We start from the raw sequence: 22,012 nt of genomic DNA on the forward strand, positions 1-22,012 counted from the left end.
ATGAAAAAAACATAAGGGGTAACACTGTCGTTTTTATCAAATGAAACATGTTGTTTTTAATCGGCCGTCATGAAATAAACATAAGGGGTAAACCTGTCGATATTGATGAAATAAAACATAAAAAAAAAATAAAAAAAGTAAATGAAGCATAAAAACATAAGGGGTAACACTGTCATTTTTATCAAATGAAACATGAGGGGTGACGCTGTCGTTTTTTATCGGCCGTCATGAAATAAACATAAGGGGTAAACCTGTCGATATTGATCAAATAAAACATAGGGGGTAACACTGTTGTTTTTCTTTGGTCGTCATAAAAAAAACCACAAGGGGTAACACTGTCATTTTAATCAAATGAAACATGAGGGGTAACACTGTCGTTTTTATCAAATGAAACATAAGGGGTAACACTGTCGTTTTTTATCAGTCGTCATGAAAAAAACATAAGGGGTAACACTGTCGTTTTTATCAAATGAAACATGTTGTTTTTAATCGGCCGTCATGAAATAAACATAAGGGGTAAACCTGTCGATATTGATGAAATAAAACATAAAAAAAAAAAAAATGAAAAAAATGAAACATAAAAACATAAGGGGTAACACTGTCATTTTTATCAAATGAAACATGAGGGGTGACGCTGTCGTTTTTTATCGGCCGTCATGAAATAAACATAAGGGGTAAACCTGTCGATATTGATCAAATAAAACATAGGGGGTAACACTGTTGTTTTTCTTTGGTCGTCATAAAAAAAACCACAAGGGGTAACACTGTCATTTTAATCAAATGAAACATGAGGGGTAACACTGTCGTTTTTATCAAATGAAACATAAGGGGTAACACTGTCGTTTTTTATCAGTCGTCATGAAAAAAACATAAGGGGTAACACTGTTGTTTTTAGCAAATGAAACATGAGGGGTAACACTGTCGTATTTATCAAATGAAACATGTTGTTTTTTATCGGCCGTCATGAAATAAACATAAGGGGTAAACCTGTCGATATTGATGAAATAAAACATAGGGGGTAACACTGTTGTTTTTCTTTGATCGTCATGAAAAAAAACACAAGGGGTAACACTGTCGTTTTAATCAAATGAAACATGAGGGGTAACACTGTCGTTTTTATCAAATGAAACATAAGGGGTAACACTGTCGTTTTTTATCGGTCCTCATGAAAAAAACATAAGGGGTAACACTGTCGTTTTTATCAAATGAAACATGAGGGGTGACACTGTCATTTTTTCTTTGGTCGTCATGAAAAAAATCATAAGGGGTAACACTGTAATTTTTATCAAATGAAACATGAGGGGTGACGCTGTCATTTTTCTTAGGTCGTCATGAAAAAAACCATAAGGGGTAACACTGTTGTTTTTGATTGGTCGTCATAAAAAAAACACAAGGGGTAACACTGTTGTTTTTTATTGGTCGTCATGAAGAAAAACATAAGGGGTAACACTGTTGTCTTTGTCAAATAAAATATAAGGGGTAACACTGTCGTTTTTCATCAGTCGTCATGAAAAAACCATAAGGGGTAACACTGTTGTATTTTTTGGTCGTCATGAAAAAATTATAAGGGAAATAAAAGAAAAACACACATACATTTTAATGTCATGTATATCCTCTTTATTGATGATTGATCATTGTGAATTTTCATCGCCTCAGTGGTGCAGTAGAGTGTACTCTGCCTAACCCACTGTCAAAAGCGGCTCAATTTCTGTGGAAAACACAATATCTTTAATTTGAAATGTAATGCTATCATGTCTATTGCACTGTCATATATAACCACAGACATTTTTGAATGATACATATCAGTGGGAAGTGGAGAGAGCTGTGAGCTAACCCCCTGGAGACCGGGGTTCAAGTCCGGTTGATGTCATCTGTTGGAAGACTCTTATCTCTATTTCATGCGAATTATAAAGTCAAGTATAACCATTGTGTTGACATTATTCGCTGTCTTGATGGTGCATTGATAAGTTTGGAGGTTAATACTCTAAACAGCTCAGATTCGGATTCCTGCAAAAACGTATACAGGGGTACCACTTTCGTTTTTTATTGGTCGTCATGAAAAAATAACATGAAAAAAATGAAAATTGTCCTTGTCACTGTTGTTTTTCATCAGTCATCATGGGAAAAACACAGGGGGTAACACTGTTGTTTTTTATTGGTCGTCATGAAGAAAAACATAAGGGGTAACACTGTTGTTTTTCACACACTGTCGTTTTAATCAAATGAAACATGAGGGGTAACACTGTCTTTTTTATCAAATGAAACGTAAGGGGTAACACTGCCGTTTTTTATCGGTCGTCATGAAAAAAACCTAAGGGGTAACACTGTCATTTTTATCAAATGAAACATGAGGGGTGACGCTGTCATTTTTCTTTGGTCGTCATGAAAAAAAACATAAGGGGTAACACTGTTGTTTTTGATTGGTCGTCATGAAAAAAAACACAAGGGGTAACACTGTTGTTTTTTATTGGTCGTCATGAAGAAAAACATAAGGGGTAACACTGTTGTCTTTGTCAAATAAAATATAAGGGGTAACACTGTCGTTTTTTATTGGTCGTCATGAAAAAAAACACAAGGGGTAACACTGTTGTTTTTTATTGGTCGTCATGAAGAAAAAAAAACATAAGGGGTATCACTGTTGTTTTTTATCAGTCGTCATGAAAAAAAACACAAGGGGTAACACAGTTGTTTTTTATCGATCGTCATGAAAAAAACATAAGGGGTAACACTGTCGTTTTTTATCGGTCGTCATGAAAAAAACATAAGGGGTATCACTGTTGTTTTTCATTGGTCGTAATGAGAAAAAACAAAAGGGGTAACACTGTTGTTTTTATCGGTCGTCATGAAAAAAACATAAGGGGTAACACTGTCGTATTTCATTGGTCGTCATGAAAAAAAACATAAGGGAAATAATAGAAAAACACACATACATTTTAATGTCATGTATATCCTCTTTATTGATGATTGATCATTGTGAATTTTCATCGCCTTAGTGGTGCAGTGGAGTGTACTCTGCCTCACCCACTGGAGACCGCGGCTCAATTTCTGCGGAAAACACAATATCGTTAATTTGAAACGTAATGCTATCATGTCTATTGCATGTCTATGTCATATATAACCACAAACATTTTTTAAACAAAAATGTCAGTGGGAAGTGGAGAGAGCTGTGAGCTAACCCCCTGGAGACCGGGGTTCAAGTCTGGTTGATGTCCTCTGTTGGTAGACTCTTATCTCTATTTCATGTGAATTATAAAGTCAAGTATAACCATTGTGTTGACAATAGTTGGTGACTTAATGGTGCATTGATATGTTCGGAGGTTAATGCTCCAAACAGCTCAGGTTCCGATCCCTGCAAAAACGTTGACTGGGGTACAGCTGTTGTTTTTTATTGGTCGTCATGAAAAAAAACATAAGGGGTAACTCTGTCGTTTTTTATCGGCCGTCATGAAATAAACATAAGGGGTAAACCTGTCGATATTGATCAAATAAAACATAGGGGGTAACACTGTTGTTTTTCTTTGTTCGTCATAAAAAAAAACACAAGAGGTAACACTGTCATTTTAATCAAATGAAACATGAGGGGTAACACTGTCGTTTTTATCAAATGAAACATAAGGGGTAACACTGTCGTTTTTTATCAGTCGTCATGAAAAAAACATAAGGGGTAACACTGTCGTTTTTATCAAATGAAACATGATGGGTAACACTGTTGTTTTTATCAAATGAAACATAAGGGGTGACGCTGTCATTTTTCTTTGGTCGTCATGAAAAAAAACATAAGGGGTAACACTGTTGTTTTTAATTGGTCGTCATGAAAAAAAACACAAGGGGTAACACTGTTGTTTTTTATTGGTCGTCATGAAGAAAAACATAAGGGGTAACACTGTTGTTTTTCACACACTGTCGTTTTAATCAAATGAAACATGAGGGGTAACATTGTCATTTTTATCAAATGAAACATGAGGGGTGACGCTGTCATTTTTCTTTGGTCGTCATGAAAAAAAACATAAGGGGTAACACTGTTGTTTTTGATTGGTCGTCATGAAAAAAAACACAAGGGGTAACAATGTTGTTTTTTATTGGTCGTCATGAAGAAAAACATAAGGGGTAACACTGTTGTCTTTGTCAAATAAAATATAAGGGGTAACACTGTCGTTTTTTATTGGTCGTCATGAAAAAAAACACAAGGGGTAACACTGTTGTTTTTTATTGGTCGTCATGAAGAAAAAAATATATAAGGGGTATCACTGTTGTTTTTATCAAATGAAACATAAGGGGTAACACTGTTGTCTTTGTCAAATAAAATATAAGGGGTAACACTGTCGTTTTTTATCAGTCGTCATGAAAAAAAACACAAGGGGTAACACCGTTGTTTTTTATCGGTCGTCATGAAAAAAACATAAGGGGTATCAATGTTGTTTTTCATTGGTCGAAATGAGAAAAAACACAAGGGGTAACACTGTTGTTTTTATCGGTCGTCATGAAAAAAACATAAGGGGTAACACTGTCGTATTTCATTGGTCGTCATGAAAAAAAACATAAGGGAAATAATAGAAAAACACACATACATTTTAATGTCATGTATATCCTCTTTATTGATGATTGATCATTGTGAATTTTCATCGCCTTAGTGGTGCAGTGGAGTGTACTCTGCCTCACCCACTGGAGACCGCGGCTCAATTTCTGCGGAAAACACAATATCTTTAATTTGAAACGTAATGCTAGCATGTCTATTGCATGTCTATGTCATATATAACCACAGACATTTAAAAAATAAAAATGTCAGTGGGAAGTGGAGAGAGCTGTGAGCTAACCCCCTGGAGACCGGGGTTCAAGTCCGGTTGATGTCCTCTGTTGGTAGACTCTTATCTCTATTTCATGTGAATTATAAAGTCAAGTATAACCATTGTGTTGAAAAAAAACACAAGGGGTAACACTGTCGTTTTTTATCGGTCGTCATGAAAAAAAACATAAGGGGTAACTCTGTCGTTTTTTATCGGCCGTCATGAAATAAACATAAGGGGTAAACCTGTCGATATTGATCATATAAAACATAGGGGGTAACACTGTTGTTTTTCTTTGGTCGTCATAAAAAAAAACACAAGGGGTAACACTGTCATTTAAATCAAATGAAACATGAGGGGTAACACTGTCGTTTTTATCAAATGAAACATAAGGGGTAACACTGTCGTTGTTCACACACTGTCGTTTTAATCAAATGAAACATGAGGGGTAACACTGTCTTTTTTATCAAATGAAATGTAAGGGGTAACACTGCCGTTTTTTATCGGTCGTCATGAAAAAAACCTAAGGGGTAACACTGTCATTTTAATCAAATGAAACATGAGGGGTGACGCTGTCATTTTTCTTTGGTCGTCATGAAAAAAAACATAAGGGGTAACACTGTTGTTTTTGATTGGTCGTCATGAAAAAAAACACAAGGGGTAACACTGTTGTTTTTCACACACTGTCGTTTTAATCAAATGAAACATGAGGGGTAACACTGTCTTTTTTATCAAATGAAACGTAAGGGGTAACACTGCCGTTTTTTATCGGTCGTCATGAAAAAAACATAAGGGGTAACACTGTCATTTTTATCAAATGAAACATAAAAAAAAAACAAATGAAAAAAATGAAACGTAAAAACATAAGGGGTAACACTGTCATTTTTATCAAATGAAACATGAGGGGTGACGCTGTCGTTTTTTATCGGCCGTCATGAAATAAACATAAGGGGTAAAGCTGTCGATATTGATCAAATAAAACATAGGGGGTGAAAAACACTGTTGTTTTTCTTTGGTCGTCATAAAAAAAAACACAAGGGGTAACACTGTCATTTTAATCAAATGAAACATGAGGGGGTAACACTGTCGTTTTTATCAAATGAAACATAAGGGGTAACACTGTCGTTTTTTATCAGTCGTCATGAAAAAAACATAAGGGGTAACACTGTCGTTTTTATCAAATGAAACATGAGGGGTAACACTGTCGTATTTATCAAATGAAACATGTTGTTTTTTATCGGCTGTCATGAAATAAACATAGGGGGTAAACCTGTCGATATTGATGAAATAAAACATAGGGGGTAACACTGTTGTTTTTCTTTGGTCGTCATGAAAAAAAACACAAGGGGTAACACTGTCGTTTTAATCAAATGAAACATGAGGGGTAACACTGTCGTTTTTATCAAATGAAACATAAGGGGTAACACTGTAGTTTTTTATCGGTCCCCATGAAAAAAACATAAGGGGTAACACTGTCGTTTTTATCAAATGAAACATGAGGGGTGACACTGTCATTTTTTCTTTGGTCGTCATGAAAAAAAACACAAGGGGTAACACTGTTGTTTTTCACACACTGTCGTTTTAATCAAATGAAACATGAGGGGTAACACTGTCATTTTTATCAAATGAAACATGAGGGGTGACGCTGTCGTTTTTTATCGGCCGTCATGAAATAAACATAAGGGGTAAAGCTGTCGATATTGATCAAATAAAACATAGGGGGTGAAAAACACTGTTGTTTTTCTTTGGTCGTCATAAAAAAAAACACAAGGGGTAACACTGTCATTTTAATCAAATGAAACATGAGGGGGTAACACTGTCGTTTTTATCAAATGAAACATAAGGGGTAACACTGTCGTTTTTTATCAGTCGTCATGAAAAAAACATAAGGGGTAACACTGTCGTTTTTATCAAATGAAACATGAGGGGTAACACTGTCGTATTTATCAAATGAAACATGTTGTTTTTTATCGGCCGTCATGAAATAAACATAAGGGGTAAACCTGTCGATATTGATGAAATAAAACATAGGGGGTAACACTGTTGTTTTTCTTTGGTCGTCATGAAAAAAAAATAAGGGGTAACACTGTCGTTTTTATCAAATGAAACATGAGGGGTGACACTGTCATTTTTTCTTTGGTTGTCATGAAAAAAATCATAAGGGGTAACACTGTTGTTTTTGATTGGTCGTCATGAAAAAAACATAAGGGGTAACACTGTCATTTTTATCAAATGAAACATGAGGGGTGACGCTGTCATTTTTCTTAGGTCGTCATGAAAAAAAACATAAGGGGTAACACTGTTGTTTTTGATTGGTCGTCATAAAAAAAACACAAGGGGTAACACTGTTGTTTTTTATTGGTCGTCATGAAGAAAAACATAAGGGGTAACACTGTTGTCTTTGTCAAATAAAATATAAGGGGTAACACTGTCGTTTTTCATCAGTCGTCATGAAAAAACCATAAGGGGTAACACTGTTGTATTTTTTGGTCGTCATGAAAAAATTATAAGGGAAATATTGATGATTGATCATTGTGAATTTTCATCGCCTCAGTGGTGCAGTAGAGTGTACTCTGCCTAACCCACTGTCAAAAGCGGCTCAATTTCTGTGGAAAACACAATATCTTTAATTTGAAATGTAATGCTATCATGTCTATTGCACTTGTCATATATTAACCACAGACATTTTTGAATGATACATATCAGTGGGAAGTGGAGAGAGCTGTGAGCTAACCCCCTGGAGCCCGGGGTTCAAGTCCGGTTGATGTCCTCTGTTGGAAGACTCTTATCTCTATTTCTTGCGAATTCTAAAGTCAAGTATAACCATTGTGTTGACTTTATTCTGTGTCTTGATGGTGCATTGATAAGTTCGGAGGTTAATACGCAAAAACGTCGACAGGGGTACCACTTTCGTTTTTTATTGGTCGTCATGAAAAAAAAACATCCAAAAAATAATATAAGGGGTAACACTGTTGTTTTTCATCAGTCATCATGGGAAAAAAACACTGTCGTTTTTATCAAATGAAACGTAAAGGGTAAAGGTTTTTTATCTGTCGTCATGAAAAATCCATAAGGGGTAACACTGTCGAAATGTATCGAATAAAACACAGGGGGTAACACTGTCGTTTTTATCAAATGAAACATGAGGGGTGACACTGTCGTTTTTCTTTGGTCGTCATGAAAAAAACCATAAGGGGTACAACACTGTTGTTTTTTATTGGTCGTCATGAAAAAAAATATAAGGGGTATCACTGTCGTTTTTTATCGGTCGTCATGAAAAAAAAATACAAGCGGTCACACTGTTGTCTTTGTCAAATAAAATATAAGGGGTAACACTGTCGTAATTTATTGGTCGTCATGAAAAAAAACCTATTTGAAAATAAATAAATAATTGTCCTTGTCAAATAAAATATAAGGGGTAACACTGTTGTTTTTCATCAGTCATCATGGAGAAAAAAACATAAGGGGTAACACTGTCGTTTTTATCAAATGAAACGTAAAGGGTGACACTGTATAGAATAAAATAGAATAGAATAGAAACACACACACACACACACACACACACACACACACACACACACACACACACACACACACACACACACACACACACACACACACACTGTGTGTGTCTTCGCACGGCAGTCAACTTCCGGAACATTCGCAAGTTAGATTTTCTCAAACAGCAGTTTCAAGTACGAGCATAGAACTAACGTTAGCGAAGTGGGGGCTCCATGACTGTTAAATCTAAGGAAGGAAAGCATAGTATGCTTTGCGACTGTGCTTCGCAGTATGCCTTGCGAAACCCAGTATGCCTTTCGAAACACCTTGCGATTGGTCGATGAAAAGCTACCAGGAACACCTAATGGGCGTTCTTGTGTCATGGCGGAAACGCCCAAGCCTGCAGCTGGACCCTTCTCCTTTATACTGCCATGGGCTGAGTTCAAAAAATCAAGTATGCACAGTTGCTTACAATGATTGTTTTAGAATCTTACTTAAAAGAAACAAGGTGGAGCAGTGCAAATGAGCTATTTATGAATGCAGGAGTTAACACCTTATGCTTCATTGAGGAACCTCATGTACAGATGGACCGCTTGAATGACTCAAAAAATTAAATTATAATGCTGCTGTCGAACCCAAGTTATAGCGCAGTACGCTACCATGCATACCTTTGGACCTTTGGTATTAGTGCCTTTTATAAGTGGTCATAATGTTTTTATTCCTATTCCTATTTATGTGTCTATTAAATCTTGTCTTCTAAATTGACCTTGAGTAAAAGTTGACGATGATGAATACCAGTTTCAGAATCTCCCTTCTACATTGTGGCCATTTCATAAATAGTAGAACTGTAGAAAGGATGTTGAATGACTCGATTATAGTTTAATCATGTAAACACAAAATATATTTTGGGGAAAGGGCGAAGCATAAGCTTGTCTACACTAGAAACTCAAGCTTTCTTTTCCCCCGGCACAATTGGAAGGTGTCGCACAAAATAAACACCTGCATTCCTGCTACAAGCTCCCCTTCAGAAATGGTGTTCAGTTCAGGGGGGAACATGTCTCCACCATTAAGCCTCAAAATGTGGAAAGACTTGTTATAGTGACTGTGGTTTACATTTTAAGAATCATATCTAAATACTTCCCTCATCTTACGCACAGAAAACACACATAAAAAAACGTGTTCAAAGGTGCAAGTAAGAGAAGACAAGAGAATTAAATTAATAGTTTCTATGTTCAGTGTCTGATTCAGGAAGTTGTTGCATTTAAGCTTAAAACAGGAGTCTTCCCTTTCTGTTGTGCCGGTCCTATATCAGGCACCATCATATTACTAATACTGTTTTTCCCATCAGGTAAATTAGAACAATAAACATTATTATTGAAAACAAATCTTGAGAGAATCGTGATCTAAATTCTAAGCCAGAAAATGGTGTTTCTCATTTGATCGTGCAACCCTATCCAACATCTATTTTACTCTAAAGCATATTCTAAATCAGTTGCCCCCATATAGTAGTTTGGTGATAGCAGTATACTGTGTAGAGGTGGCAGGTACATAGGTATGTAGCAGGGCTATTGTTTTGGTTTATTCTCCTCAAATAATTGTGTGCGGTTTGTTTATTAAAAAATTGTTCATGTTGGCACTTTCCTTTTACAATAATAATAATGGTGCAATAAAAATAGGCCCTCTGTTCATTCATTGGAAAGAAAATGTTTTGTTACAATACATGCTTCAGTTGGTTATCAAAACCAGCTCTCACAGGTGGCCGGTATAAATAATATTCTATCACTCACCTTACAATGATTGCTTACCTTTGGCATACAATTTAGAGATAATTTAGTCATGAACAATTATTCAGATGTAGCTTTTTGATGATGCATTCACCTCATAAATCATGAAACACTGCTATTCCCTGCATATATGCAATAAGAAAAAGTATTGGTAGCGGTATCGATATCGTTATGCTGGTCCTGTAGGCCTACTTGGTATATGATCGCAAACAAATGTTGCAGTATTCCTACCTCTACTGACGGCAGTTTGCAAAGGCCTACTTATTTATAACTCACCTGTAACTACTTTTGATTGGATGTCTCACCGTGAAACCTATTCACGTCGGTCACCTGTGGCACCACTCCCATATTTCACAGTCACACTTCCCTGTTTGTTTTGTATGAGAGAAAATGGCTGCGTTGACCAGCATTTCCATCGAAGAAGATCAGTTCAGCTGTCCAGTGTGTCTGGATTTCCTTCGGGACCCTGTGACCATTCCCTGTGGACACAGCTACTGCTTGGATTGTATTGACGACTATTGGACCAGGAACAAGAACAAAGGGTATTTCGGTTGTCCACAGTGCAGGCAGCTGTTCAACCCAAGACCTGCGCTCAGTAGAAACACCGTTCTCTCGGAAGTGGTGGACCAGATTCATGCGAGCAACATAAGAACTGACAGGCAGCACTCGCTCAAAGCAGAGCAGGTGGTCCTATGCGGAGTTTGCAGCGGAAGCAGAAAGAGGGAGGCCGTCAAGTCCTGTCTGGCCTGCTTGGAGTCGTACTGCGTGGCCCACTTGGGAGTCCACGACGACCAGTTTCGAGGGAATGCGCACAAACTCACCACACCTTTGGCTCGGGTCAGGGACAAACTTTGCCGCCACCATGATAAAGTTCTCAGGGAGTACTGTTGGACAGACCAGCAGTGTGTGTGTGCTCAGTGCGTGCGGCATAAACACAGGGGCCATGATACGGTGCCGCTGGCCGAGGCGCGAGCCACGCATGAGGTAGGCTGTGGTTTATATGAGTTATATGAATTCTGCTAGACGTGTAGTCTTCTGTGTTCAATAATTATAAATATGTAAGTGCTGCCCAATTGAATACTAGCCTCAAGTAGTCAACTTTAATCTTTAATATAATGTAGGTCTGAATTTTGATAAATCAGTGATATATTGGGATATATATAGGTCAGATAAAATGCATTGAATGTAGAACCTTTAATCCAATTATGGGAAAGTTGGCTTTTATTTTCAAATTTGGTTTTCTTTCAGAGGAAGCTGGCAGACGCGTCTTTTAAATCCTTACAGAAATGCAAAGAGATTAAAAAGGAGCTTAAATATATTGTGAATTATATCAAGGTAAGTCGAGGCCAGTAATGGCTATTATTAAGAAATGTATCGGTTAGGCATATAGTGGGATATCAATTGCTACCTTAAGTATGACCCATTGTATTTAATAACATTGAAGTGAGGGAATTCATTGCAAATCAAACAGCATTCAACGCAAGCCGTGATGGACGAGAGTGAGAGAACCTTCTCTAAACTCGCGCGCTTGATCGAGAAGCATCGCTCCGAGGTGAGGAAGCTGATCCGAAGCCAAGAGCAGACCGTGCTCCAAGAGACGGACGAACTGCTGGGGAAACTGGAGAGGGAATCCAAAGAGCTAAAGAGGAGAGGTGCTGAGCTGGAGGAGCTCTCCAATACCGACGATCATCTCCAATTCCTTCAGGTATTGCACCAGAATGATAGAATAAAGATGTGTATGAAAAACCTAGGACTAATGGCTGATGGTAAACCTATGGTTAGGCTTTAGTTTGATAGTCTATGGTTATGGCTTTGTTCAGGATCCTTTGATGGGTCATGGATTCTTTTAGGTTTTGGTTTCAGGGTTGGGGTGTGTGGTTTTAGGTTTAGATTATGGATTGGTTTAATACATAGGCTACATAATACATATTTTATGGTAGTGTAAAACACCCATGATCAGCTACATTGGCTTCGCAATGTGTAGCAACTTATTTTCATCAACCTCGGCCGTATGCCTTTGACTACTCGAGCCAATACAGATTTGCCTTATCACACGTTGCAGATTCTCGGGAGCCCTTTTCCTTACCCCCCCCCCCCCCCAATTACCGTTCTCATACCAACAACCCTGGTGTTTGATTCTGTCCTCTGTAGAAGTGCAAGTCCTTCCATTTCCCTGCTGAGACGGTGGATCTGCCTAGCACAGATGTACTTCCATACCGGATGTACAAGTCCATGAGGGGCGCTCTGGTGGAGCTCAGGGCAGCGCTGGCAGAGGTGTGTGAGAATGAGCTCCTCAGGGTTTCGGACAAGGGTACGCCTCCTTACTTTGCAATTAGGAGTATTTGAGCACCAACACTGATACACGGCTAAGCTAACCATGGCCCTTTGTTTTTTTTTGTAGTGGGTTCTCTAAAGAAAGCCTATAAAAAGTCCATCGAGATCGAAAATGTGGAAGGTAATACTTTCCAAGAACCTTAAAAGATATTGCTAAAAAATGCATGGATTGCATCTTTGATTTCACCCAAACAATTGTATTGAATAGGGAAAGAGGTGGTCCCCCTGCACAGTGCCGAGCTCAAGACCAGGGAGGACTTCCTGCAATGTGCGTATACATTCCACTTATAAATCACATTGTCTTAAATGACCAGAAGCTGTTTTGAGTATATTGCTCTTCTGTGCCCAGATTACCACGATTTATCACTGGACTCCAGCACAGCCAACCCATATCTGATCCTCTCTGATGGGCGGAGAGGGGTGACCACATGGTCCGAGGCCCAGCCATACCCAGAGAACCCGGGGCGCTTCACCCGCTGGGCCCAGGTGCTGTGTAGGGCGGGCATGGCCGGCCGCTGCTACTGGGAGGTCGAATGGAGCGGAGTGGGAGGGGTCTCCGTGGGATTGTGTTACAAAAGCATGGCCAGGGAGGGAGCCGGGAGCGACTGCAAGCTGGGACACAACTCCAAATCCTGGAGTCTGGACTGTTCCCCTTCGGCCTGTTCCTTCCAGCACGACAAGGACACTGTGGCCATAGCCGTCCCCTGTGCCAACAGAATAGGAGTTTATATGGACTACAGGGCTGGTATTCTGTCTTTCTACAGTATTCCAGATGGGATGATTCTCCTGCACACAGTCAGGACCACGTTCACCCAGCCCCTCTACCCAGGATTCTGGGTGGGGCTTGGCTCCACATTAAGACTATGCCCTTTTAAATGGTTATAGCACCGTTGCAATGTATGATACAGCATGAGTATTTAGCATTACATCAAATCAATGTACGCCAACACCAGATGTTTGTGCTTAAAGGGCAGGATTTTATTAAGAACCAGGCAAGCAGAAGCAACACTTTGGTGGAGTAGGGAGCAGGACGGCCACGATGCTTAGATCTTGTTGAATGCGGCCACATCCACACTCTGGATCTGTATTGAGAAAGACATTAACGCGTCACAACGTCTGATCATTTGAACCAACACTTGAAAAAAAGAAAAGGCACTATGATAAAAAAAATCCTTCTCATTGAGAACAATAATTACAAACAAATGTAATCAATAAATTAGAAAGATATGAAAGAAACTGCATTTTTGGTAGAATGACACTTTTCCTGGCAAAACGGGCCCGGTTATATATAAAATCTGTCCACAGACTTTCTTCAACAGTCTAGGAAGGTCTCATTTTGTAAGTGGCATTACAACCAGTTCTTTGGTCAGTTTAAAGCTATTTATGCACTCAAATCCTACACGTAGTCCTTTAAAACAGTATTTACATGCATGAAAATGAAACCTAGCCATCATGTTTCTAGTTACAACCGTGGTGAATGCGGATGGTTCTGAAGGTGTCTTGCGTTGCCGGAGCGTACTCACATAGTCCTCGAACTTGGTGATCTCCTCCTCCAGCAGGTCTGTGCCCACCTTGTCGTCCTCCACCACACAGTTGATCTGCAGCTTCCTGATGCCGTAGCCCACCGGCAGCAGCTTGGAGGCCCCCCATAGGAGCCCGTCGGCCTGCACCGAGCGCACACACTCCTCCAGCTTGACCATGTCCGTCTCGTCGTCCCACTGGTGGAAGGACGGATTAAGGGGGAACAAAAATATGGGCTGGTCAATATGAATCAGTGTTTCCCCGCTTATGAAACAATTTATTTGTGGTGGCCCGCAACAATATCAAAATTGAGCGCCACGTATTGAATCACTCAACTCATTGCCCCACTTGCCCTCTCACACAAAAACACATTGAATGAGGATGGATGGCCGGATTCCTGAATGGATCTATCCAGAGTTCAGTCAGTCCGTTAGTACCAGGAAGAAATACCCCGAAACTAATACAGTCTGAATCGTGTCTTTAGTTCTCTGTCAGAGCGAGAATATCTGGTCAACTGTTCAATATCTGTCAACTATATATTGACAGTAAATCATATCAAGTTGTTCCAGATATTTTAGTTGTGCATGAACATACATATGAGATTTCCCTAAATGAACCAGAGGGCAAATAAACACGTACAGGTTTTACGTCCAACAAGATGGAGGACTTGGCGATCAGGGCGGGCTTCTTAGACTTCTTGGCTGCGTAGGCATCGATGCGCTCCTGTTTGATGCGCAATGTCTCAGCGTCCTCGTCATCACTGCCAAACAGGTCCAGGTCATCATCATCATCGTCGTCGTCGTCTTCATCAACCACTGCTTTCCTCTGTGGTGCAGCCTGCACTTTAGCAGCCTAAAAGAACCAACAGAGAGGGATTTTCAGTGGTATTGCAGAAGTGAGCCGTTATGAGAGCATAAGTCAATTGGAAAGTTTGCCATCTTGTAAACACTTGACAGTACCCTATTTTTCCAACAAACTTGCAGCTTGTATCCATATTTTCCGAACGAATACTGTCGCAGCGGCTTATTTAATGGAGTAGCTAATAGGTAGGTTTTGCTAGCACAAAGACTTTAAAGAAAATTTGGCGCAGTTTTCAGTGAGATACATTCGGGTGATAAAACTAAAGCTTTTACTAAAGCTTGATTTCGAATCATCTCCAATTACTCAGAGAGGCTTACTCATCCAACTGCTGAGCAGCCATCAAGGAATATTATTTATTGAAACAACTGTTACAGTATAAGGGTTGTGGGAAAAGATTCATAGTACTGTGCAGCTTATTTGAAGTATTTTGAAACATACAACCCTATTTTACCGCTCATAGAAAATCGTTCTAGAAAATGTTGCTCTACGTTTGAAAAGATCTGGTAGTTTTGTTAATCAAAAGGACTAACCTGGACACACGGTGCAGGAGCTGCCGTTTGGGTCTTCTCAAGACTGGTCACCCTTGACTCAAGAACCCGGATGAGGGCTCTCATATCTTCGATCTCTGAAACCAATGATAGACAGAATATTTGGATGAAAATATCCTATCGATGCAGACCATATCACATTGTCTCAGTAATTAAATACAGCATGTACAGGGAGAGAGCTCAGCTGTGCCTTCTGTCAAAGGCCCTCCTTGGAAAGAACCTGGTGAATTGACTGATCAAAAATATTATAACATTTGTTAATAGAAAATGCCAATCAAACTTAAATCATAAAAAACAACTAAATTATTTTGTATCATTCATAAGCTGGATCACAACAAAAATGTTACATAACAAAGACGTTGTTTTAATAAAGTAAAATCCTAAAGTCGTTGTCGGACTGATTTGAGCACCGTTAAATAGTAACTCGGGGCCTGTGAAAATGAAATCCAACCCACACCTTTCTGCATACTCTGATAATCCATCTGCTTGCCCTTTGTATCCTGGTCCCCTGCTTTTGATGACGACTGTGGGTGAAAACAAAAACATAGATTCACTGTACAATATCAGACTTTTCTCAGGTTAATATTTAGGATAAAAAAATGCAAGCAAGATAAATTGTGCAAGCAATGAGTTCAACGCAATGACCTGATTTGAGTACACACCAGACACACAAGGTTATACAACTCAATTTAAGAAATCATTTTGTTTGATTTCTTTCACACTTAAAAACACCAATCCAGTGGAATAACACAAAGTTATTCCACTGTTTCAGACACGTGCAACCATGTCAAAAACCCAGCACAACACGGGTCAAGGAGTGCAATGTTAATATTAATTATTTCGAAATGGGATGTCAATTATAAAATAAATCCCAAGTGACACATTCATGCCGCACTATAACTGGCTAGCACAAAGCTCATTAGCAGACAATCAATGAGGCCAACTTTTGAACGAAACATGAATGAAAAAGCAGGCACACATTGGTTTGAGGAGACATGATTGAGGGTTATGGTTCTGCAGCTGTGATAGGGCCAGCCAGCGCCCCCACCTAGCCGCAGAAGCCCAGCCCAGCCCGGCCCCACCGGACCCAGCCCAGTGGGACAGCGTGGGCAGCGGGTGGCGTCTGCGGGCCGGCGGGCAGGGGACTTACGTTTCTGTGGGGCCGTTTGGCCTGACGGCCTTTGGCAGGCTGCGTGGCAGACTTCACCTGCACCCGGTTAACGCACGGGGGTTACAGAGGAAATAGAGAGACAGAAGAAGGGGCGTAGGTTGTAGACACGAGGAAGCAGGCTCCAACATTTATTTTTACCTGCCCGAGTTAACAAATCTACAGGTAAAGCAATTTCTCATACATAATCCTGAATGGTCCAATGACTATATATTACCAAGACATGACTTTGTCGCACAACAAAGAGAAAAATAAATAAAAAATGACTCTTAATTATTTTTTACAAATTTCCCAAAATAAAGAACATGCATTAGGTCGCCATGGTAATTATCTCAATTCTAAATGCAGAGGATAAGAGTAGTCCGGTATCAGTGATGAGCCGAGAAAATAATGTTTAAAGTGTGGAAAAAACAAACAAAAAAAGTTATGGGGTATGCAGATGGAAAGGTGATTATAGAATGAAGCAAGCAGCGTAATGGACAGAGTTGAATAGGAGAGCAGGCACTATACACTTTTCGATATCAGCTCCTAAAATGCTAAATTGTTAATCTCGGATTCACACGTCTGAAGCCCACTATTTAATGCCATGTATGAGGGAATGTGCAGTTGACATTTATTTTCTTGCTACTGAAACTAACCTTTCAGTTAAATATCAATTTACGGGCTTACCAAATAAAACCTATCGGTGCCTTGCATAACTGTTTTACAATGTTGTTTTTAGCACAACCTTATGGCCAGTGCTGGATTTATTAGGGGAAGGCCATTCTTTTACAGTACTCACTTCGTCCAGGCACTGCTGGATTTGCTGCCTGGATTTAGCAATTTCCTGCAGGATGGCATTAGCATCTTTTTCCTGTAGCCACGTGTTTGGGGTAGGGGGTAGGAAGTGATGAAAGTGAAGCAGTAGAGGTAGCAGAATGGAAGCATGCCAAAATACAAAAGTAAGCTGGCGAATCGGTTTAGCGCACCGACACGCACCTTACTATGAGCCAGTTATTTTAGGAGACCATTAACATTTCAGAGCTAAATTTAATTCGTTGTATAATGAATCTGTTGAACTAACGGATCTAACCGTCAACTTAACATTGTTGCTTGCACACAACAATTACAATTAAAAAAAGGCATCAGAAAATCGCAGAAGTATGTGATCAAATTGAGGACATAGACGAGGATTTGGATATTAATTAAATATTAGGTTCATACACTGCACCTATTTTTACATTATATTTATCATATTATTTAAATAGATTAACGGTTGGTTACCCTGGACGGAAAAAAATAAAAATGGACAGCTGGCAATCCACCTGCCTCCAAATGCTCTCTCTCCCCCACGCCGCCCTCCCCCCCTGCCTCTCTCGTCCACCCAGGCTACTTTTAGGTCAACCGGCTTAGTTGCCATGCATGCAGCAGATAGCTGTGGCGCACTGTGATGACGAAAGTGCAGCAATCGCTGAAAGCAAAAGGAGCTGTAACAGACACTGCACAGCTGTGGACAAGGCACCTCACACAAACCAGGAGGAAGTGGAGAATATGTAAGGAAGCCTCTACCAATAAGGAGCCCGATCGATCATAGATTTTCAATTACAGATATTGATAGATATATCACCCTTTAATTGGATATATATATATTTTGGACTCCTGGGGGGGGGGGGTTGATGCAGCTCCTGGGGATTTTCTGCTCGGCCTCCAGCAAGGCTTCGGGCCACAACAACATGGCATTGAAGGCATGAGGTAAAGGAACCAATGACCTGTAGTATGGGGAGGAGCTACTAACGTCACACAGAACATGATGTCAAACTAGTTTTTACGTGGATGTTCCCAGTTAAAGGCATTTAGAGGTTCAGCCACCACAGTAGAGGATTTATAAAGAGTTGATAACGATTATAAATTGACACGATACCGGTATGTGCCGATTCTATTGACCTACCGATAGCTCGGTCAGGCTCTACTCGTCACCCTACTTCTGACCCTGGCCCGCCCTCATAGCTGTAAGGCTCATTACACAGACCTGTGCCGGGCTGCCGTTGGCTCCCTCATAGAAGCACCTCTCGGCATCATCGTAGCGGTGCTTGTCGAACCAGATATTCTCTGTGGCGAGACACTGCAGTCCACTCATGTTGAGGCTGGAGGTGGCAAAATGACAGCAGAGGATTACCAAACCGTACGACACAAGTCATACATAAATCAGCCATCGTAATGTCGGATTAAAGATAACAATTGTTAATAGCACCCAAACAACCAATCATGAGGGCGTTCTAGACAAAGGGCACAACTTGAATGGAAGCTGGAGGATATTGGTGAGCTTACAATTCAAAATCCCATGCACAAGGCCAGACGTGTCGGAAAATTGCGAGATTCATCCAAAGCGATGCAAATTGACAATATACGAACAATCCAAGTCACAAACACTCCCGATGACTACTTAAGGCATCGGGACGCTAGATGGGTAAAACCCCATTTATGGACGCCGTGCACCTGGGGCCTGCTGGGTGCACAATGTGTGTTGCTCCGTCTCAGTAGGCGTGAGCCACCTACTTCTGAACAATGGAAAGTACCACAGTACCAGATTTCATGCTGCAAAATGAACAGAGCAGCGCTAGGTGTTCAAGCACTTCTTTAGACACGTCTATGATTGGGTTAACCCATTCCATTTTTGAAAGCTATGGTGTCTGGTTAGATAAGCGCAGAAAACCATTAGTTTCCACTCGTCACCAACATGAATATAGATTTCTTTGTGGGTTTTGCCATGCAATTTGCTTATACATTGCTCTAGCCATTGTCACAGCGATGTGACTTTGATCAGCTTGGCACTTATAAATGTCTTTGCTAGGCTTTCAGTGTGCGTGCATTGCGTACACGGCGCCCATAAATAAACCATGACCAGTGTCAAATCTGAAAGTAAGAGTTAGATAGGCCTAGGCGCCATGTTTCCCTGTTCTCCACACACATACAATGCAAACGGATTACACCAGCAGACAGACATCCTTTGTTCATTGAGTTGAGGCGGCTTGTGTGCCGAGTTGCAGATCCTGGCTTATTAGACAAAAGATTAGCCACCGCTGTGCAGAGTTTGTCACAACAAATGTGATGTTCAGCTCTGATAACGCTGCGCCTTATTGACCATGTATGAAACAGTAATGCGTGTGCGCGGGGAGGGGGGGGGGGGGGGGGCACTTGTCTACTTGTGGTTTCCCACAATCATCACACCAGAACAAAAAATAAACAAAAACACAAACAGCCACAATAATTGAAAAATCCAATCAATCGAAGTCAAGATTAAAAACAAAAATGCATCTCTCCAATTGGCCGGTGAGTGAGGTGGTCATACTTGTCCCGGGGCCCGGGTCTGCCCTCCGTCTCGGAGAGGCCCCGCTTCCTCTGGGCCGGCCCCCGGCTGCCCTTACCCCCCCTCTCGCTCTCCGAGGACGTGCGGTTGCGACCCCTCCCGGCCGGCCGGCGGGGGGCCGCCGGGGACTTGGCAGCACCGTTCTCCTTGTCGGGGTTCCCCTGCTTCGGGCACTTGGGGAGTTTGGCCCCACCACGGGGGGCATAGGGCCCCTTGGCGCCTGAGCTCCTCGGGGAGGACGAAAGCGTCCCGTTGGCGCTACCCAACTGGGCGCCGGCGCTAACCCGCTCCACAGTGGGGCCGCCGCTGGCCTGTCTTCCTGGGATAGCAATCTGAGGGGTTCCTCCTTGCGTAGCGCTAGCTTTAAACTGATCCATCAGTCAAATAAAAGGGTCTCCTACACTCAATTCTTGTGAGGGATACATGAGAAGGGAGTAGAAGAGAAGCAACAGGTAGGAGCTAGAGCCATTTGTTAAATAGTACAACAGAGATACAGTTGATCACCAAGGACTTAGAGGTTCAACAGCAACAGTAGTACTGTATGTACTGAAATCGTACACCAATACAATATTGCCAATCCAAACAACTGATTAAATACATGGATGTTTGCTTTAAAGTCAGGCCAGTTACCGTATCATCTACCAGAACGGTAACGTAGCGCTAAGAATTTACTCAATCTGGCTGATCAATCCCAATGGGTAGTATTTTGAAAAAGGTATGTCAGAGCAGTCTTAGTGAAAATGTCATTGGGGTTAAAGGACAGTTAGGTTCTGTTCTGATATGAAATTGATGTCCAACACATATCAAGCAGCTGATGTGTTGGGATCACCTTGATTTTAGGTGAAGGTAACTACACACAAAATGTATTTTATAGTCATAAGCATTTCATGAAAATAGAACAGACCGTTAAACAACTCTCCAAACAACCGAGACTGACACATTCCACCACACAGCTGCAACAACAATCACCAAACTCATTGGGAATTTCCATGTAGGTAGGTATTCCCTTTAAAGCTAGGGCATTAAATGTCCCCTTTTGATCAGATTCCTTTTTTTGCTTAATAAATGGTAGTTAGCGGTGCAATAAACCCGCAATAGAGAAAGACACATATTTAACCACTAAATATATTCATATTATGGTGCCGCTGCACTCAGACTGAAATCAACAATTGAAAACGTCTGAGTAAAAGTGTGCTCTTCAAAACCATATGCTGCTCGACTACCATGCCGGTGGGGCAACTTTGACAAGCGCAGGAACTTAGTTCGGAAAGCCACGTGGCGTCTTTCACCTCACATTCAATACGTTTCATAAACCTGCGAATAATCAATCACCCCCTTCACAATCCGAATCGGAAAACATGTATTTACAACACTTACTTTGGTTTTAATCGAGGTTTGTGTCTGGAGAAGCTTAGAGGGGTACTCTCGGTTGTAATCCGACAGTGGAAGAGACTCTACTCAAACGGTCCGTAGGTATTATTGCAACAAGTGGGGGTATATACTTGGCTCTTTTGGCTTTTCTTTTGGCTTTTCACAATTTATTTCACAATAAATAACACTTTGGCACTCGTGTTAAATAATGTGTTTGAGATATTAGTCACTTATATCATCAGTTGAAAATATAATCAATTTAACATTTATGTAGCCTATATTCAATAATTTAACGGATTGGTATCGTCCATTTAAAAAGAGAACTACATTTCCCATAACTATATAAAGAGGATCTATTTAAAGAGCAGATCTCTGCTTTTAAGATTTTTATTATAAAGGTAGTCAATTGCAGACATGTTTTCTACCGTGATTTATCTTCTAATTTCAAACAATTCGACAAAGTCTATAATTGTTGTTATTATTTGTGTTATGATTGTTAATGCTATTATTGTTGTGGCTGTTTTTACAATTTATATTTTTATTATCATATTAAAACATTTGTGAGCTTTGAACACATAAATTAGGACTACATCAATAAAAAAAAAGATATAAACGCGATTCCTTATCGTCTATGGCACTGCCTTGCCTATCGCCACCCTGTAGGAGGCGACATTGCGATTTGAGTTTGTTGTAGGCCTACTAATATGTGTCGATAGTTTAGTGTTCTACTATGCAGTTGTTCAATAGGGGATTTAGAGTTGTGTAGTGTCGAAAGAGTTTAGAGTTCTATCATG

General features: G+C 40.3%; 2 protein-coding genes across 5 annotated transcripts; one reads left to right on the forward strand and one right to left on the reverse strand.

Moving 5' to 3' along the window:
* The first annotated feature begins 10,402 nt into the window (after nucleotides 1–10,402).
* On the forward strand, nucleotides 10,403–13,485 carry LOC132463274 (tripartite motif-containing protein 16-like). Its single transcript, XM_060059321.1, has 7 exons — nucleotides 10,403–11,053; nucleotides 11,318–11,404; nucleotides 11,541–11,774; nucleotides 12,221–12,380; nucleotides 12,471–12,524; nucleotides 12,612–12,671; nucleotides 12,753–13,485. The coding sequence occupies exons 1-7, from the start codon at nucleotides 10,460–10,462 to the stop codon at nucleotides 13,286–13,288; spliced, it is 1,725 nt and encodes a 574-aa protein (XP_059915304.1). The 5' UTR covers nucleotides 10,403–10,459; the 3' UTR covers nucleotides 13,289–13,485.
* On the reverse strand, nucleotides 13,360–21,360 carry LOC132463280 (elongation factor 1-delta-like). 4 transcript variants are annotated; one of them, XM_060059331.1, is made up of 10 exons: nucleotides 21,225–21,341; nucleotides 19,830–20,256; nucleotides 18,510–18,624; nucleotides 17,283–17,354; nucleotides 16,484–16,540; nucleotides 15,791–15,857; nucleotides 15,316–15,410; nucleotides 14,564–14,776; nucleotides 13,927–14,121; nucleotides 13,360–13,485 (listed from the first exon to the last, which is right to left on the reverse strand). In XM_060059331.1, exons 2-10 carry the CDS (start codon nucleotides 20,222–20,224, stop codon nucleotides 13,447–13,449), a joined length of 1,248 nt encoding a protein of 415 aa, XP_059915314.1. In that variant the 5' UTR covers nucleotides 20,225–20,256; nucleotides 21,225–21,341; the 3' UTR covers nucleotides 13,360–13,446. The 4 variants fall into 4 exon arrangements, with proteins under 4 accessions (XP_059915314.1, XP_059915317.1, XP_059915315.1 ...); XM_060059334.1 differs by lacking the exon at nucleotides 19,830–20,256 and having other exon boundaries at nucleotides 21,225–21,360; XM_060059332.1 differs by lacking the exon at nucleotides 17,283–17,354.
* Between the last annotated feature and the right edge of the window lie 652 nt (nucleotides 21,361–22,012).

The sequence above is a fragment of the Gadus macrocephalus genome, chromosome 8 (assembly GCF_031168955.1).
Source record: "Gadus macrocephalus chromosome 8, ASM3116895v1".
Classification (NCBI taxonomy): domain Eukaryota; kingdom Metazoa; phylum Chordata; class Actinopteri; order Gadiformes; family Gadidae; genus Gadus; species Gadus macrocephalus.

Coding starts and splice junctions, on each gene's coding strand:
- LOC132463274 (XM_060059321.1), top strand. CDS start 10,460: ATGGCTGCGTTGACCAGCATTTCCATCGAAGAAGATCAGTTCAGCTGT. Junction 11,405..11,540: donor ATATTGTGAATTATATCAAG/GTAAGTCGAGGC, acceptor CAAATCAAACAG/CATTCAACGCAAGCCGTGAT. Junction 11,775..12,220: donor ATCATCTCCAATTCCTTCAG/GTATTGCACCAG, acceptor TGTCCTCTGTAG/AAGTGCAAGTCCTTCCATTT.
- LOC132463280 (XM_060059331.1), bottom strand. CDS start 20,224: ATGGATCAGTTTAAAGCTAGCGCTACGCAAGGAGGAACCCCTCAGATT. Junction 17,355..18,509: donor CCAACGGCAGCCCGGCACAG/GTCTGTGTAATG, acceptor ACGTGGCTACAG/GAAAAAGATGCTAATGCCAT. Junction 14,122..14,563: donor TCTTGTTGGACGTAAAACCT/GTACGTGTTTAT, acceptor TCCTTCCACCAG/TGGGACGACGAGACGGACAT.